Source organism: Boleophthalmus pectinirostris, unplaced genomic scaffold, assembly GCF_026225935.1.
Source record: "Boleophthalmus pectinirostris isolate CB_2022bp ecotype Guang Dong unplaced genomic scaffold, ASM2622593v1 HiC_scaffold_8, whole genome shotgun sequence".
Taxonomy (NCBI): Eukaryota; Metazoa; Chordata; class Actinopteri; order Gobiiformes; family Gobiidae; genus Boleophthalmus; species Boleophthalmus pectinirostris.
In genome coordinates, this window is record NW_026571515.1 from 22,199,768 (window position 1) to 22,214,454 (window position 14,687).

At 36.5% G+C, this 14,687-nt stretch overlaps 1 protein-coding gene across 1 annotated transcript; it reads left to right on the forward strand.

Moving 5' to 3' along the window:
• The first annotated feature begins 4 nt into the window (after positions 1 to 4).
• Positions 5 to 4,847, forward strand: eif2d (eukaryotic translation initiation factor 2D). The gene is made up of 15 exons (XM_020922431.2): positions 5 to 216; positions 646 to 836; positions 908 to 991; positions 1,077 to 1,167; positions 1,246 to 1,353; positions 1,601 to 1,857; positions 2,231 to 2,348; positions 2,425 to 2,470; positions 2,545 to 2,651; positions 2,748 to 2,903; positions 3,541 to 3,630; positions 3,843 to 3,938; positions 4,242 to 4,362; positions 4,440 to 4,614; positions 4,703 to 4,847. Exons 1-15 carry the CDS (start codon positions 161 to 163, stop codon positions 4,771 to 4,773), a joined length of 1,767 nt encoding a protein of 588 aa, XP_020778090.1. The 5' UTR covers positions 5 to 160; the 3' UTR covers positions 4,774 to 4,847.
• The last annotated feature ends 9,840 nt before the right edge of the window (positions 4,848 to 14,687 follow it).

A 14,687-nucleotide genomic window follows, 5' to 3' on the forward strand; every position in this document is an offset into this window, starting at 1 on the left:
GGCATGCAGATTCCCGTCGGAAGACAAAAGGTGTCGGACCAATAGGCTGAATGGAAATGGTCGATATGATTTATGTTTATTTTCTTTGGTAAAGGGGAAAATGGGCGCACTGTAATTAGATTTTGTTATGTGCATACAATGAAGATTTGCCCCTTCAATCATGTTTGCCAAACCGTTCAGGGTGAAATCCAACACTGTAATCAAAGGGTCTGACAGGTGAGTTATTCTGACACTAAAATTATTTCACGTTTAAATCCTTTAATAGTCTTTAGACCACTATATGTGTGTTTTTACTGTGTCTGGTTACTATGCACTATACACATAATCCAGTGTTGTGTTTGAGGAAATGTACAATGTGAGAATTACTCTAAAAATGACCAACGAGAGTTTGCAGAATAAATATTACTTGGTGCAGATGATATTTGTTTAATTACTCCGACCCACGAGTCTTTGCCATATTTTATTAGAGGCAAAACTACTATTTTGTTTGTGGAAAATGCCATGCCATGAAAAGGAATAGCCCAGCTGTGGTATCAAAAGACAATTTTATAATCGTATTTAATAGTATGCAGTGTAAAATAACCATGTGCGTTAAATAGTAACACAAGCGTGTATACTTAACTTCTTTCTTTTTTACCTCTCCAGGAGAAAGCTCAAAGCTGACCTGTCAGTGGCCTTTCCTGTTTTAACTGCAGATGAGTTGTCAGAACTGGTTCCCAACAAAGAAGAGTTAAATGTAGTCAAAATTTATGCTCACAAAGGAGATGCAGTGACACTTTACGTTCTTAACAAAAATCCTTTATTTTTTGAGTTGGAGAAATGCATTTATCCCACAGGTAATCTGATTTCTTCAAACATAACATGATTGTGGTACAATGCTGAAATCACTTTTGTATTTATTTCACAGTTTATGTGCTTTGGAGATTTCCAGCTTTGTTACCAGCATTCACAACCTGGCCCCCTGTTCTTGACAAATTAATTGGAGGAGCAGGTGTAATTTTTTTCTTTAAAGTTATTGTTCATACTATTCCAATATTTAATGTATTTAATGTGCAATCTTTATGTTTAACCTATAGACCTCATGCTTCCGGGTGTTGTTGTGACCCAAAGTGGTCTCCCCCATGTGAAGCAAGGAGACTGCTGTGCTGTGAAAGTGGTCAATAACGGGCAAGTTTACGTTTCTTTACTATGACTGTAGTATTGTATTTCAAATTTTAAAGCAAATTTTGCTCCTGTTGATAATAGGGCTCCTTTTGCTGTTGGGACTGCAGCAGTGTCCTCTACAGCTATGCAGAGTTCAGGCATGAAAGGCAGAGGTGTTTGCATCCTTCACACATATATGGATACCCTGTGGTCAGTGCTGCCATTTTCTTCTCCTTATTCATATATCAGCATCAGTTATTGGGTTAGCTGAGGTCAATTTATTGACCGGCAATGGCCGGCATCTTTTTATACCAATTTGCTAATTTGCTGTTAAGTGTAATAACAGGAGTAAAGTGGAACCAAACAATTATTTTACAACATGACATAATATTATTCTTGTAATAATAATAATATTCAGTTGACATAATAATTCCACTGAGGTTTTTGTGTGTTTCAGGGCTTTTGGTGATAAGTCAGGTCCTCCCTCATTACCAGACAGTACAGAAACTGAAGAACAAGTGAACGGAGAGGAAAGTGACCCAGAGGAAGAAGTGGGGAAGGAGGAAGAGGTGGCAACATGTTGTGACGAGGCACACAGTCAAGAGGTCACAGATCAGGTCTGCACTAGAGTGGAGCAGCTGAGCGTGTCTGAGGAAATCCAGGAGGAAATTGACATGGAAAAGAAAATGGAGGATGAGCAGAGAAGCCCACAAGGTACTAGATTCCATAAGTGCAAATCAATAAATTTGGAAAATAACTTGAAAAATGAAAGTATCGTATTTACCCTTTTAGTGTAGTTTTACTTTAAACTACTTCATCAATGGAGCCATAAAGTAACTTTAATGAGTGGAGCATCATAGTCCATATATACTGTATAAAATTCACTTAGATTCTTCTCATCAAGATAAAATTTCTAGATCTGAAGCTGGGTCCCTACTCCTGGCAGGTTGCCCAGAGGATGCATGGAGCAAAGTGGAGCAAAAATAGCCTACAAATACCTTGTATCGTTCGTGCCTGAGTCATAGCACGCAAAACATGTTGTTGATGAAAGAATCCGTATGACCTAAACTGACCTCTGTTTTCACAGAGCTGATGGACGCCCTACTGTTTCAGTGCTTTCTCCATGCACTTAAGACCAAAGTGAAAAAGTCAGAGCTCCCTCTGTTGACCAGCACATTTCTTCGCAATCACATGTTTGCCTGTTGGTAAGATCAGTCCTTATTAATTTTGTTCACTGAAAATTAAATACATTTTAACTAGGTAATTATGGTTTAATTTCAGTCCAAGTGGAAAGCAACTGGACATGAAGAAATCAAGTTATAAGAAGGTAGAGTTGAATGTGTAAGGCAATAGAATGTATGAATGAAGAAATTAAATTGATTCATATACAATTTTTTACAGCTTTCCAAGTTTCTGCATACAATGCAGCAACAGTACAGCTTGATACGCGTGAAAGAACTGACAAAGGGAGTGGAGAGCATTGTGGAGGTGGACTGGAAAAATCCAGAGTGAGAGAAATCCTGTGTTATGTTTTATGATTTGACACACATTCTATAGTCTATAGTGTAATATTTATAACTCATGGTTACATTATTATACTATAGACTACGTTCCTTCAGCATCTCTGAGGAGGCTGCTTGTGAGGTTGACCCAGCGCCTGAAGGACGGGAAGGGGACATTCCCTACCACCCCCCAGAGATCACCACTGTGTACTCAGTGTCAGCACGAGTGGAACCTCTCTTTCTGGATGCACAGAAGAGGTGTGCTGAGAAAGTGTCTACAAATTTCATATTTAATCCTTCGAGCTCCGGGAGGGATTCTGTGTAACTGACCTCTACCACTGACCTGTGTAAACTGTGTATGACAACATTTACACAGCAGTTGTGGTTTATCTTATGGAGGTTGTTTTCATCTTTTAGTCTGACATTGTTTTAAAATGTTACACTTGCCATCTGATATTTAGACTAAACGCCATATACTTATTTTTCTTTAGAGAGATAGTTAGTCTTCTCCTCAGAATAGTGTAGGTTCAAATACATACAAGACATTTATGGTACATTTAATTCTGCTAAAGGTATCTTTAATTCTGCTTAATCTAGTTTTTAAGTGGAGATACTGAAATGCTTAAATCCTACATTGTTTTACATTGATTATATTATTGACATGACAATCACACTGCAAGTCTGTGCTCATTCTAATCAACTCTCCAAAATAACATTATGATGTCATATGTCTATATATGCCATCTACAGGCTACATTATCATTATTATGCTGCCTATATCTATATTTTACATAGGTGTTACATAGGTCAGTGGCTACATAGGTCCATTTCTACATCTTTAATTACTCCTATGTAACTTTAATGACATTTTCATTTTCTTACGTTGTTCCTATAGAAAAGGAACTGTACTCCAGCCTGCAGAAGTAAGAAGTATTATCACTGATTATGTGAAGAAGAATGAACTGGTGGCTGAAAACAATAAAAAGTAAGTTTGCAGAGTAACAAAACTGGTTTACATCTGTGCAGTGGAAAAGGACACTGAGATTTTGAGACTGCCCTGAATTTATTCAAATGAATTGTAGAACAGAGAGAACATAAATTTGAAATTGAATAAAAACTAAATGAATGACTTTATGGGGTGGCACATGTTCTATAGCACTATTGAGCATTGTCTCTTTCTTTTTGTTCATCCAACAGTTATGTTATAATAAACCCTACCTTGTGTGACTGTCTTCTGGAGAAATCCGAATACCAGGAAGTGGAGTCAATAAAGTGGGATGATCTTTTTAGCAGGTGCAGTAAACTGAATGGAGAAATATATAAATTATACCTTAGTATCTTTTGCATGCCCTTGGTTCTATGAAAATGTCAAATGACTGAAATACTTGATTGTCTTGCATTCATTTTTTAACCCGACAATTTTATTTCATAATGAGCCATGAGTCAGTGTATTCTAGCCTTCAACATTTTCTTGTAAGAAATCAAATGCAAAATTTGTCTGGGAGGGAGAGTATAATTTCTTTTTAGTATTATTATTATATTTCCTTTACTGTCATTGTGTGACTCACTAGTGAACAGTGTTCCTGTCCTTTGCAGGACACTCTGTAAGATGCAAGAATGCTATCAGATTGTGTTCCCAGGACAAGAGCCCATAACAAAGAAGGGCCATCTTGATCCCATAGATATCTCTGTTGCCTCGAGAGGATCTAATAAAAAGGTGATAGGTCTAACCTTAATGAAATTTACTAAAATGAAATGTTTGCCATTGAATAGTATTTATTAATAATCTTGCAGGTGACACTAATTAAAAACCTAGAGTTGTATGGTCTTGATCCTGCCGTAGTATCCACAGCTCTGCAGCACAGAGTGCAGGCCAGCTCTGTGTTACAGCCTCTCCCTGGGGCCAAGGACCGAGTGCTAGTTCAAATCCAGGGCAACCAGATCCATCAAGTTGGAAATCTTCTCATAGGTTTGGAGATTAATTTATTATATTGCAATTTTATTCTTTCAATTGTTTTGATGAAACTATTCAAAATGTCTTTGTGTCTGTTTTATAGATCATTATAAAGTGCCACGCAAGTTTATCCAAGGCTTAGACAAAGCTCCAAAAGGAGGGAAAAAGAAATAGAACTCAAATATCAATGTGTGATAAGTGATCGTAAAACATTGTGACAATAAATCTAATTGGTTCTATCATGAAAACAGTGTCTCATTTTGTTTATATGACAACATTTTTAGGATTACCATGTTATCAAATTGCATTGCAATTTTATGTTTTACTAAGATAGACCAGAGGTTAAATTATACTGAATTAAGCTGTTCTGGTGAAGTCAGCCCCCTGTTGTTTCCCATCTGGCATTGGTTCCTATCCCCTGTCAATGTCTGATCTTGTCTTATCTTCAAAGCTAAGCAAGGCTGGGTATGGATAATACTTGGTTACGAGGATACTAGGTGCCACAGTGGGACATCATTGGCTTGAGTGGAAACTATTATTGTGTCCTTAAGCAACAAGACACTGTCTTTGCCACACACCTAACATGAATGTATGTGTGTGTATGCGTATGTGTATGTGCGTGACAGTGACTCACTGCTACCAAGTGCCTTGGTGATGCCTTGGGTGTGTTGAATGTTTTTATGTTAAGACCAGCTCAATAAAATGGCCCTAATAAAAACCCTTCTAGAGTGTTTATTTGAGGTGTGTACTCTGGGTGAATGATAGTAGGATAATGTTTTGTGTATGTACATGTTGAGGTGTGTAAAGGTGCAAAAAACAAAAGAAAAAGTGGTGGCTGTGGCTGGGCGGGCTGGAAGACAGAGTGTGGGAGGGAGAGGGGGCGGCTGAAGTAGCCCTTCTATACACTAGTGGTCCCGGGAGCTCTCCCTCACCTCACCTTAGACAGAAACACAACACTGGGGACTGTGACATGCTATATAAATCCAATGCATTATGCAATGCATTATTGCTTATTTTTACAAAAGCAGGATTAGTAGCAGTACTCTAGAGTGTTAACTGATAGATTATTCATTTCCTATAATATAAGAAATATAACCAGACTGCCAGGGTTTTATAAACACAATTACAATCTTTCTGTCTCATTCTTACAAAGCATTAATGTGGAAAACAAGGCTAAATTTCAAAACAGTTGAATTGTGACTCCAATAAGCAGATTTGTCTAATAAAAGATTATCTCAGTAAAATGATCCCTGATGCTGAGTTTTGGCCTGTGTCTGTCTGTCGGTGTGTTTATTCTAAAGTTTAATTGTTTACATGAGTTTCAGGGAATGACTGATTTAAATCAAATATAAGTAAAGAGTGAAAATTACATTTGGACAAACAGCTGGGGGCATAGTGAAGCCAAAAGTGTATTGACATGTCCATGTGCTTGCTCAAAATTTAAAGAGTGATAAGGGAAGATATAATGAAAGTTCAAATCCACAGACATGTAGGGCCAAGAATGAAATGCCACAGTTTTATATTTAGGCTTTCAATTCTGATTTTTAATATATAAATATAAAAAAAAAACTATAATGCCCTGAAAAGATTCAAAACTCATTAAAAAGCATCAGAGCCACTAATTAGCCTGAGAAATCCAGACCAAAATCCTAGAAAGTCTTGGCTGGCTAGGTTTCAGTGCCACCACAGGCTCCACAGAATCCTGTGGTTTAAATAATTTTGAGCTGTCATTACAGGCTGTGCATATGTCCTTTGGTCAGAAAATATTGGACAGTACTAAACAATCATGACAGATATCTTTATATTACAGATACTTCATATTATTTTATCTGGTTTGGGTGGGATAGTGGATCTTAAAAACATATATAAGACATGTGCAAGCCAGATTGTAGCCACAGGCCTTTGCCCTCAAACCCACACACATCCATAACCCACATACATAGGAATGGTAATTGGTCACATTTTTATATAGCGCTTTTCCACCTTCAAGGCACTCAAAGCACTTTACAACAAGGAACCACTTACCCATTCACACACACATTCACACACCAGTGTACACAGACCATGGGGTAAGGTGGTTTAAGTATGTTGCCCAAGGGAGCTGGAATCACACCAGCCAACCTGTGGGTCAGTGGATTTGAATGCTCATCAATGATGTTTATGTTGAGAGTGGGATTTGAAAAGCCAGCCTTTGAATCAGTGGACAAACGTTCTTACCAATTGAGGTACTGTCACCCCAGAAGTGGGTGAAGTGGGTGACACAAACGTAATATGCACTGGCCTGAGCTGGGATTAAAACCTTAGGAGGTTGTTGAATTCTATAACAGCATTTATTGTTAACAATTTTAGAACAGGAAAGGTTAAAGGGTATGGTATGCATTCTGAAATATAGTTTGAATCATGGTAATAATGAAAATAAATGCTTATGTTATGGCTGGCTCCAATGAAGAAAGATAAGGAGGAACAGTAATTTATCTTAAATTTAGTCATGTTTTGCAGAAGTCAGTACATGACTACAAATGATGTGCCCTGTGTCCATTCAATATCACTTTAAGGACAATGTGATTTACTGTACATAATAGCCAAATAAATCATTGATCACACATGTAACCATTTTAAAAATAAAAATGCAAACATCTATTTTTTGCTATTTTTATACTTATTTTGAACGTATTATTACCATTTATATTTTTGCTCTTTTTCATTATATTATATTGTGAGGTATGAGCTACTGTGTCCAAATCATTTCCCTTGTGGCTCAATAAAGTTTGTCTAAGTCTAGTCTATGCGCCACAACTACATTCATATTTATGATGGTTAGAGGGGGGTATTTTTGGTTTAGGTAAGGAGTAAGTAGCAAGAAGTCCAGGTTTACTTCTTAAACAACTATGGCCCTGACCGTGAAGCCCTTGCATTGAATCCTAAACACCATTTGCATTTGTTTTTTGTCTTTCCGGCACAAAAGTGGAAGTATCTCTCTTCTATAAAAATATGGTGCCAGGAATATGCATATCACTTTACTTTTTTTTTTTTTGGAGGTACTTTTCAAACTTTGTCCATTTGTCCAAACATACACTGTTGACTTGAATTATGTTGACAGAGTGTGATATAGGGCTGTTTTGACCTTTTAACTCTTGGGGGACAAAAAGAGTGAAGAGTGGTTGTTGTAGTAACCGGACGTAGCTTTTGCAATGAGTCAGGGGTGAATGTTCTGCTCCACATTTGTCCTCTGGTGATTCTGACTTTTAATACTAGAGCAGACGTAACTCAACACCTACCACAATAAGAAGAACTTACCTCAATAATATTTCTGCTGGAGAAAAGGAACTCAACCCACTCTCGTGTCTGTTCTCTCCAGATGCAGGCACCACCTGCAGTGAAGCTATCTGACTGATCTCACAGAAATAAAGATGAAATATGCAGAAGGGTCTAGTGGCCAGTAAATATGTAGGACATCTAAACGTAGTGCCTGTTTCTGTCCAAAATCAAGTGAAACAAACAATATATGGAGGATATTAGGAGGGCTGTAGTTGAATAAAGAAATTCATGATAGAGGCATGTCCTGCCGATCGACTGAAAAGGGTTGTGTGGTAAAAGCTCTGAAAATGAATATGTATCTCAGCGAGTATGTATCTGATCCAAAGACTACAATTGTACATGACTTGAGGCAATAATGATATATGCAGAAACAATGCATTTATATAAAGTCAGATAAAAAAGACCAAAAAATTCCAAATCTTCAGCTACCTCACTCCTTTCTGCTGTGTTGTCCCATATGTAAATACTGATAGATATTAGATATTAGTTTGCCACTTTAATGTTACAGAATAGTGGAGTATTTTGGTTTAATTTTTACATATTAAATATATATATATATATATATATATATATATATATATATATATATATATATATTTTTTTTTTTTATATATATTATAATTTATCAAAAGGAACCTTCAGGTAAGAATGTGTAGTTAATCACACTTTAATTGAATAGAGATTCAATTGTTTCAGTTGGAATTCTGTCAGTAAAAGCTCATGGTTTGGAGCAGAGTACTCTGGACAAATACAAGGACTACAAATATGGATTTTTAAATGTTAAAAGGCACTGATTAAAAGTATGTCATGTTTATGTTATGTATTGCCAAAGAGATACCCAAGATAACGGTTCAAAGGTTTCAAAGGTTTTTGTTTTTTTTAATCAGGACATTTTAATTCTCAGACCAATACTTCCAAACAGGATGGCTGATAGAATGGTAGCAAACATCTATTGACTATTCCTGGACGAATGGGGAACACAGTACATATACATAGACCTATATGTAAATGTTGTCTGATAATTTCCACAGGTTGGAGTATTCCCAGTCTAACCACAGAGATCTGGCTCTACTTAGCTCAGCATGCAGCGGGGGCCCTTCTCCTCCCTGCAACCACCCACTGAGGAGATGTCTGAATTTACTGATGCCCTGCCAAATTCCCTGTGCACAAATATGAGCGAGATTACAACGTGGTGGAGGGGTTACATAAGGCCCTAAGCCAGTCATTAGTAAAAATGTTTTTAAACAGTTGTGTAATCTTTAGTTGGCTCTCATCTGTCTCATACGGCAACACTGATGGTGGTGCCTTTGGATATGACTGTCCTATTTTCACTTAAAATCAAATCAACTTTGTTAGTAACAGTACTTTGACCTCAAATGATTACTGTGGTCTTTTATAATTGCACAATGTATAATTACTAATACCTCTATTAATTCTACAATTGTCCCATAGTAAGCAATTTTTTGATCTGTGTTATAAAATATAAAAAATATACCTGGAGTTGTGTTTTGTTTCATCGACACATGTTTATCTCACAAATCCTGCACATTTAGGCTGAGTTCTTCTCTCAAACTGAAAACGCTCTGTTCCACCTTGTGAGGTCATGTGGTAATACAGGAAATGCTTCACTGTATTTTTACACTTTCACTTGAATAATTTGGATAATTTCAGGTCTGGAATTTTCAGTGTCTCCTGAACTAAGGGTAAGAGGTAGCTATTAACTTGAAAACGACCAATGCATGACATTACAAGATGGAACAGGGAATTTTGAGCTTTGGAGATGTAAACAGACTAATAATATAGGATTACTCAAACATGTGTGAATGAAACAAAACACAACTTCAGGTATGTTTTTGAAGAGGTAACAACATTTTAACATGGCTTCAAGCTCACAAGAGTCAATTTTGTGTAATATAGGACCTTAAAATCTGCAATTTCTAGAACTCTACTAAAGTGCAACTACTACTGCCACTTTAATATTTTACAAATGTATCTAATCTCATAATGGAAGAGCAACAACCTGTTGGCTGTTGCATGTGATTTAGATAAAAGTTTGTGAATTTGCATAACCTCTGGTGTTCATATGGACTGTGCGGATGCGGATTGTCATTCACAAACTATTCCAGTGTGGAATGCAGGGGACCTTGGCCAAAATGACAAATGAAAAATATGAATCTGGTGGGCTGAAGCTGGTTCTCTCATGCTTGCATCTGATAAAACACCTTACTTCAAAGGTTTAGAGGCTTCAAGTACTGGATACAATGAGAGGGTAAGCCCATGTTCCTTTTGTTAATAATAAGCTTTTGGTATGATTTGATATAATAATATATACCAGATTGCACCAGATAATTTTTTTTTACCATCACTGCATTATGGTGATTGTGTTTGAATCCAACAAAGATGAAAATTCATCCCAGAAGACTTATAAGATAGTGCAATGTCAATAGCACAACATTTTGTCACATATCACTCAGTGACACTAAAAAGCCTGGGTATATCTTTGCAATGTTTCTCCTTAAAACTTCTTGTATACAGCTGAGATATAGTTGTATATCTGACTATACTTCTTTTTTTTTTTTTTTTGTACATTCCTTTGTATATTTATGCCTTATTTGACACTAGTCTCTTGCTATTTTTGCTCTTTATTATTATAGTATATTATGATGTGTGAGCTACTGTGTCCAAATTATTTCCCTAGTGGATCAAGGACGTTTGTCTAAGTCTACAGTCTCTGTCGCCCTCTGTTGGTCCAAATCTACAACAGCAAGTCCAGGAAAAACAAACAAGACCCTTAATACTGAAATTACATTACTTAATACTTAAATTACATAAAAGGCTTGGTGATATTTGAATTTCAGGTCAGAGAGCCAGGCTGGCCGAAAGTGCACTATTAATATGGTTGTAATACGTCAAGTGGCATTCAGTGATATGTCAGCATGGACGTCATCAGACTGAAAGGATTGAGCCGCTCAAAATGATTATATTTGACATTTTCCTAGGCCCAAAACTGCTTAACAACTTTGATTATAGGCCTAAAGTAGACCAATGAATACAAATGGATGGTGCATTTCACGGGGCAATCTAAAAGGATTTTAGGCAGTGGAGAAAATAGGTATTTCCTGAAAAGATTTTGACCATCAGGGTAAAACTTTATAATTAGATGTTTTTTGCACACTAGCCAAGTAAAACAACTAACCTTATCCCACCAATTCAGAAAACATACTGTTTACAGGGAAAAAGGAAATTAACAATGTTTTTCATGACTTCTATAAAACAGCTTTCTCAATCACATAGACTTAATGGAAACAATATATAACAATTGAAGAGGTTAAAAAAGCAATATATGGATTAAGATTGGGACACTCTCCAGAGGAGGATGGATATTTTGCGATACACTTTCTCTTTTATTACTATTTGTACTTCATACTGCACTTTCAAAGAGCACACTTTGACCTACAATGAATAAAAATTTGATTCCAGTAATACATAAAAATGGAAAAGATCCTCAGCAACGCAGTAATTATAGACCTATTTCACTTGGAAATGTGGATGGCCAGATCCTCACAAAAATTCTATCAAACAGACCGGAGAAATTACTTCCTACAATTATACATCCAGATCAAGTAGGCTTTGTTAAGGAGCGGATCTCTGCAGGCTCCTATATCATACACAAATCTAAAAATGACCCTAACCCTGGATCCCTAGATGGGGAGAAGACCTTTGACAGGGTTGAATGGAGCTACTTAGTACATACACTAAGAAATCTGGATTTGGACCTACATGTCTTGCTTGGATTAATTTACTTTTAATATTATATTTAATATTACTGCTTCCGTTTTTACAGCAGCGGGATCATTTCTCCCCACTTCTGCCTGTTCAGAGGGACAAAACAGTGCTGCCCGCTCTCTCCCCTTACATTGCGATTAGAAGCAATCCAAACATTAAAAGGGTACATGCTGGTCAAGAGCAACATACCTATTCCTCTGTACTGATGATCTTATAGTCTCACACAATACCATTGCTACTATCTCTGTTATAATTTAACTGATTAATAATTTTTCAAAAATTTCTGGTTACAAAATCAACTGGTCTAAATCAGAGGTAATGCCAATCTCAGCAATATCAGTTAATATGTCCAATATTCAATGGCCATTTCGATGGGTACCAAATAGCATGACCTATCTGGGAATTAAATTTATCTTGAGGAAATCATGCAACTTAGCCTAGAATCAGTGATCCAAAATAATAAACTCCTCTTAAATAACCAAAATGAAATGTTCATCTCATGTTGCCCCTTAGTCTTCCAACCCCACTACTTAAACAATCATACTTTAACAGCAGGTTCAATTCTAAAATCACTATAGCAAAGAAACCAATCTGTTGGCTACAGTGGGCGGAGGCTGGGAGGCTGGATTTTGCCATCTTGGAGGTCTCTACCAGAATGGTTACATGGCAGAATTTGAGCATTTCAAGGAGGATTAGAAGCTGCCAAATCAAGACTTTTATATATTCCTGCAGCTCAGACACAGTCTCTATTCTGCTTTGAAATCCACTCCAAATAATAAGTTTTTTTTTCTTCTTTGTATTAATTTATTTACTCACTTCATGAACTGTTAGTTCATGAAGCAGAACATTATTTATTGACATGGCCTGTGCTTTTAAATGTCCAGCTGTGTGTATCCAACTGTGTGAAATAAAATATTATGAGAACTTTGGGTTGTATTTTTAAAAATGCATCTGTTTTATCTCTATACAGTATATACACTCCTCTCATTTACTAAATAATCAAAGAAATATCCAGATGTTGGATTTCTTTTTTTTTTTTTTTTTTTTGGGGGGCCTTGAATTGAATTATGAGTTGAATTATGAGTTAAATGAAACAAAAAGAAAACTATAGGGTTCTAAACAGTTAATGGTACACATGGTACTACACTGCAATAAACATTTTACAAGAATTTCTAGACAAGAACTACTTTTTATACCTTTATATACCTATATGGTCAAGACACATCTCTGAACTGGACAGGTTTCAAAAGATTTTTTGCTACAGTTTTCTTTAATGGCCCAATATTTAAATGGGAAATCCAGATTTCTCAATACACTGACCACCAACTTGAATGTCCTCCAGCACATTTTGTAGGAATCCAGTGATCAAAGAAAGGTCAAACCAGAGGGGGATCCTAAACCTTTAAAGCTATGGCTGTGTAAAATGTATGTGTAAAATTGAAATATTATACTTTTGTGAAGTGGCTCTTTGGGAGTATCTTGCGTGTTATGCTGAAGGTGACATTATGACATTATGCTGTGTAAAATGTATGTGTAAAAATGAAATATTATACTTTTGTGAAGTGGCTCTTTGGGAGTATCTTGCGTGTTATGCTGAAGGTGACATTATGACGTGCTTGGGTTGTGAAAGTCAAGATGGAACAAAATCCTATCCTAAATATTTCACTTCTATATCTAACGCTTTCCCATTTCAACCCTTAAGTATGCTTTTTTAATTACATGCATTAAACCCCATTTTGAGGTTACCTTGACATTTAATGACACATTTAATATACACACTTAAATATTGCTTAGACATGTAAAAATCACTCCAAATGTAACTCTGAGAGGGTAAATAAGAAGGGGAAAAAACATAAAATGCTTAAAATTGATATATTAGGTTTGCTTTATAGTGTATTCAGGTTTACATATTTTTTTTAAATAATTGTTCTAATGGAATAGTACCTGTGTTTAATAATCACTATAGTTTTACATCAGTAAAGTATATAGTGCCTTTCGAGGCACCCATAGCTCTTTACAACACTCAGTGGGACTAAGTTGCTGTTGTAGCCACAACTGCTCTGTGGTACACTAAAAGAAGCAAGACTGCCAATTTGTGCCAACTACCACTAAACACAGGTACTTCACACACAGTGTGTCGTATCTTGCCAAAAGACACAATGGCACTAGGCACAACAGGTTCATGGACAAACACTCTAACTGAATCTAAATTTAAATGACTGCTGTCCCACTATGGTCCTCCATCCCAGAACTAAACCAAAAAAATTTACAGATCACAATTTGCTTTTGTCAGTCACAAGCAAATTGGCAGTGACAACATTACAACACTCCACATGTGGCTCTATCACTTGAGAGTATCAACTGAAGGCTAAAGTTGAAAAGGTGAAGCGTAACACAAGTTCTGAGGCAGGGTCTAAGAGGGCAATGTATTATTTGGGGAGGTCATCTGGGTCTTAAACTGTTCTATTTGAAAAAACCTTGTTAAACAGCATCTGTCTTTTGTTGATCCTCCCCTCTGCTCTGTTCAGTCCCATACCAGTTGTAAGTCTTCCTCGTCCCAGGACAGCATTGCCAATAATGACAAAGCATGGCCCTGAAGGAGTTGAAGAAAACCTGCATATAGCACTTGGTCAGCCGCTAGGATGGCTCTTCTGACAAGTGTAAGTAGGCAGTACTAAATGATACAATCCTCTAAAATGACTATGAGGTTATAGGGCAAAATAAAATAAAATGTGTGGTTCATGATGTTTAATTGGATGCCATGTTAGCTGTGATAAATTTAAATGAGTGCAATTTTAGATTGTATTTTACCAACTGTGAGAGAGCTACATGGAAAGCTGTAAACTATCATTTAGTTCTGGTTTGCTCATGTCGCAAAAAAAGCATCGACTTAATTGACTTAACAAATCCATCACAGGGCATGTCCTCTGCAATACATGTTAACAGGTTTAACAAGGTTAACGTGTTTTAGAAGCAGATCAAAA

What these genes read in the sequence shown, in the direction of transcription:
- eif2d (XM_020922431.2), top strand. Translation starts at nt 161, where the DNA reads ATGTTTGCCAAACCGTTCAGGGTGAAATCCAACACTGTAATCAAAGGG. An exon ending in ACATATATGGATACCCTGTG is followed by an intron (nt 1,354 to 1,600) that starts GTCAGTGCTGCC and finishes TGTGTGTTTCAG; the next exon opens with GGCTTTTGGTGATAAGTCAG. An exon ending in AGAAATCAAGTTATAAGAAG is followed by an intron (nt 2,471 to 2,544) that starts GTAGAGTTGAAT and finishes AATTTTTTACAG; the next exon opens with CTTTCCAAGTTTCTGCATAC.